Genomic DNA, 2,500 nt, shown 5'->3' on the forward strand with positions numbered 1-2,500 from the left:
AGAGAGAGAGAGAGAGAGAGAGAGAGAGAGAGAGAGAGAGAGGACAGAGACACAGACAGAGACACAGACAGGCAGAAAAACAGAGACACCACCTGCATACAGGCACAGAGAGAGTGTAAAAACACCCACCACCTCCTGCATACAGGCACAGAGAGAGTGTAAAAACACCCACCACCTCCTGCATACAGGCACAGAGAGAGTGTAAAAACACCCACCACCTCCTGCATACAGGCACAGAGAGAGTGTAAAAACACCCACCACCTCCTGCATACAGGCACAGAGAGAGTGTAAAAACGCCCACCACCTCCTACATACCTTCTGACCGCTGCCCACGTCGACAGTGAGGTAGATGACGCCGTTCTCCAGGTACAGCTCCATCCTGTCCATGGTCTGGTCAGAGGTGGTCATGAACAGCAGTCCCGTGGGGTGCATGGTTCGAAACCTCAGCGAGAACTCTTCCGCCTGGGTTTGGGACTCCTCTGGCTGGGTCACCTTCACGAACTGGGTGCCGTCAAACTGCAGTGTGGCTGCCGCTGTGTGAGGGAGAGAGAAGGATAGGGATGATGATGATGATGATGATGATGATGATGATGATGATGACAACAACAACAACAACAATAATAAAGTGTGGCCGCTGACGGGCGCAATAGCCGAGTGGTTAAAGCATTGTGACTGTCAATCTGAGGGTCTCGGGTTCGAATCACGGTGATGGCGCCTGGTGGGTAAAGGGTGGAGATTTTTACGATCTCCCAGGTCAACATATGTGCAGACCTGCTAGTGCCTGAACCCCCTTTGTGTGTATAATTATGCAAGCAGAAGATCAAATACGCACGTTAAAGATCCTGTAATCCATGTCAGCGTTCGGTGGGTTATGGAAACAAGAACATACCCAGCATGCACACCCCCGAAAATGGAGTATGGCTGCCTACATGGCGGGGTAAAAACGGTCATACACGTAAAAGCCCACTCGTGTGCATACGAGTGAACGTGGGAGTTGCAGCCCACGAACGCAGAAGCGTGGCTGCCGCTGTGAGTGAAGGATAATGATAACAATGATGATGATAATAATGATCATAATAAAAATGATGATGATGTTGATGATAACAATAAAACAACAACAACAAAAACACCACCACCATCATCATCATCATCATCACAACACCACGACCACAACCACCATCAACATTACAACTAACTGGTGCTGCTGCTGCTACTACCACTACTACCACTAATGAAGATCGACGCTCACACGTCCCAGAGAGGGAGAGCTCGTGGCGCTTAGAATAACAAGTTTTGCATACATACATACATACGTACATACGTACACACATACATAAACAAACGTGCATCGAGTACGCCGTACACGAACAAACCTGTGCACACACAAACACGAACAAAATGGAAAGTTAAAGAAAAAGAAAAAGACCAAACACCTGTGTGTGATGTATTCCTCAAACTTACACAGACGGCAATCAAAGAGGAGGAACTCTGGAACACACCCGGACACTACTAAGCTTGAACATGCAACGTGTAGCTGTGTGCCTTTGTCTTGTTCCAGAAACGAGAGTTACTCCGTTTGTCTATTATAATTATTAAAAAAAAAAAAAAAAAAAAATTCGTTAACGTTTTGATGCTGATTGTTTTTTTTTCTTCTGTCCTCCCCCATCCGCTCTCTCTGTCTCTCTCTCTCTATGTCTCTGTCTCTCTCTCCCTGTCTCTGTCTCTGTCTCTCTCTCTGTCTCTCTCTCTCTGTCTGTCTCTGTCTCTGTCTCTCTCTGTCCCTCTCTCTCTCTCCTGCTATCTACGTAAGTAGAATAGTCATTGGGACATTTCTTTGTTTTTCGTTAATGTTTTTTTTTCCTTGACAAAACCCATGACATTGTGAACCCCATATCAATATGGCATTTCTGCTGATGACATTAGACAGTTTCAGTTCAGTTTCAGTTCAGCTCTCTCTCTCTCTCTCTCTCTCTCTCTCTCTCTCTCTCTCTTCCCTGAATCCGAATCCCTATTCTCTCTCTATGTGGACATTTCAAGAATGAGGAACATAATATGTATCATGATTATTTGTTTTTTTTATCAGAATCAACAGAAAAGGTAGATAGTAGCAGTGGACTGCACACACACACACACACACACACACACACACACACACACACACACACACACACACACACACAGATTCATAGTTTCCAAGAAAGCATGTACTTTAAAAAAAACAACAAAAAACCCCACCACATTTATTTGCCGATTGTGTCCATCCACATGTTCTGGGCCATTACCAAATCAGGACTGATACCGATTATTTCCATTACAGTTCTGAACAGCATACAATCCGTAAGTAACGTAACACTTTAATTTCTGTTGTGGCATCGACAGGCTACCTTGCAAAGCAATATCTTAGTTTTGCTGCAGCGAAAACGAAGTTAATAAACCAAAAGCATGAGTCGGCGCAAACAAGTTATTTTGAGAATCAAGCAGAACCCAGAATACCCTTTTT

The 2,500-nt window shown here is 44.8% G+C and overlaps 1 protein-coding gene across 2 annotated transcripts in view; it reads right to left on the reverse strand.

Moving 5' to 3' along the window:
- Positions 1-2,500, reverse strand: part of LOC143281709 (neurexin-1-like) — a 102,729-nt gene that overhangs the window by 26,371 nt on the left and 73,858 nt on the right. For both annotated transcript variants that reach the window (XM_076586973.1, XM_076586971.1), the window contains one exon: positions 316-533. In XM_076586973.1, the coding sequence (XP_076443088.1) occupies positions 316-533 (218 nt within the window). The remainder of the gene's footprint in view (positions 1-315; positions 534-2,500) is intronic.

This window comes from Babylonia areolata, chromosome 4, assembly GCF_041734735.1.
Source record: "Babylonia areolata isolate BAREFJ2019XMU chromosome 4, ASM4173473v1, whole genome shotgun sequence".
Lineage (NCBI taxonomy): Eukaryota > Metazoa > Mollusca > Gastropoda > Neogastropoda > Buccinidae > Babylonia > Babylonia areolata.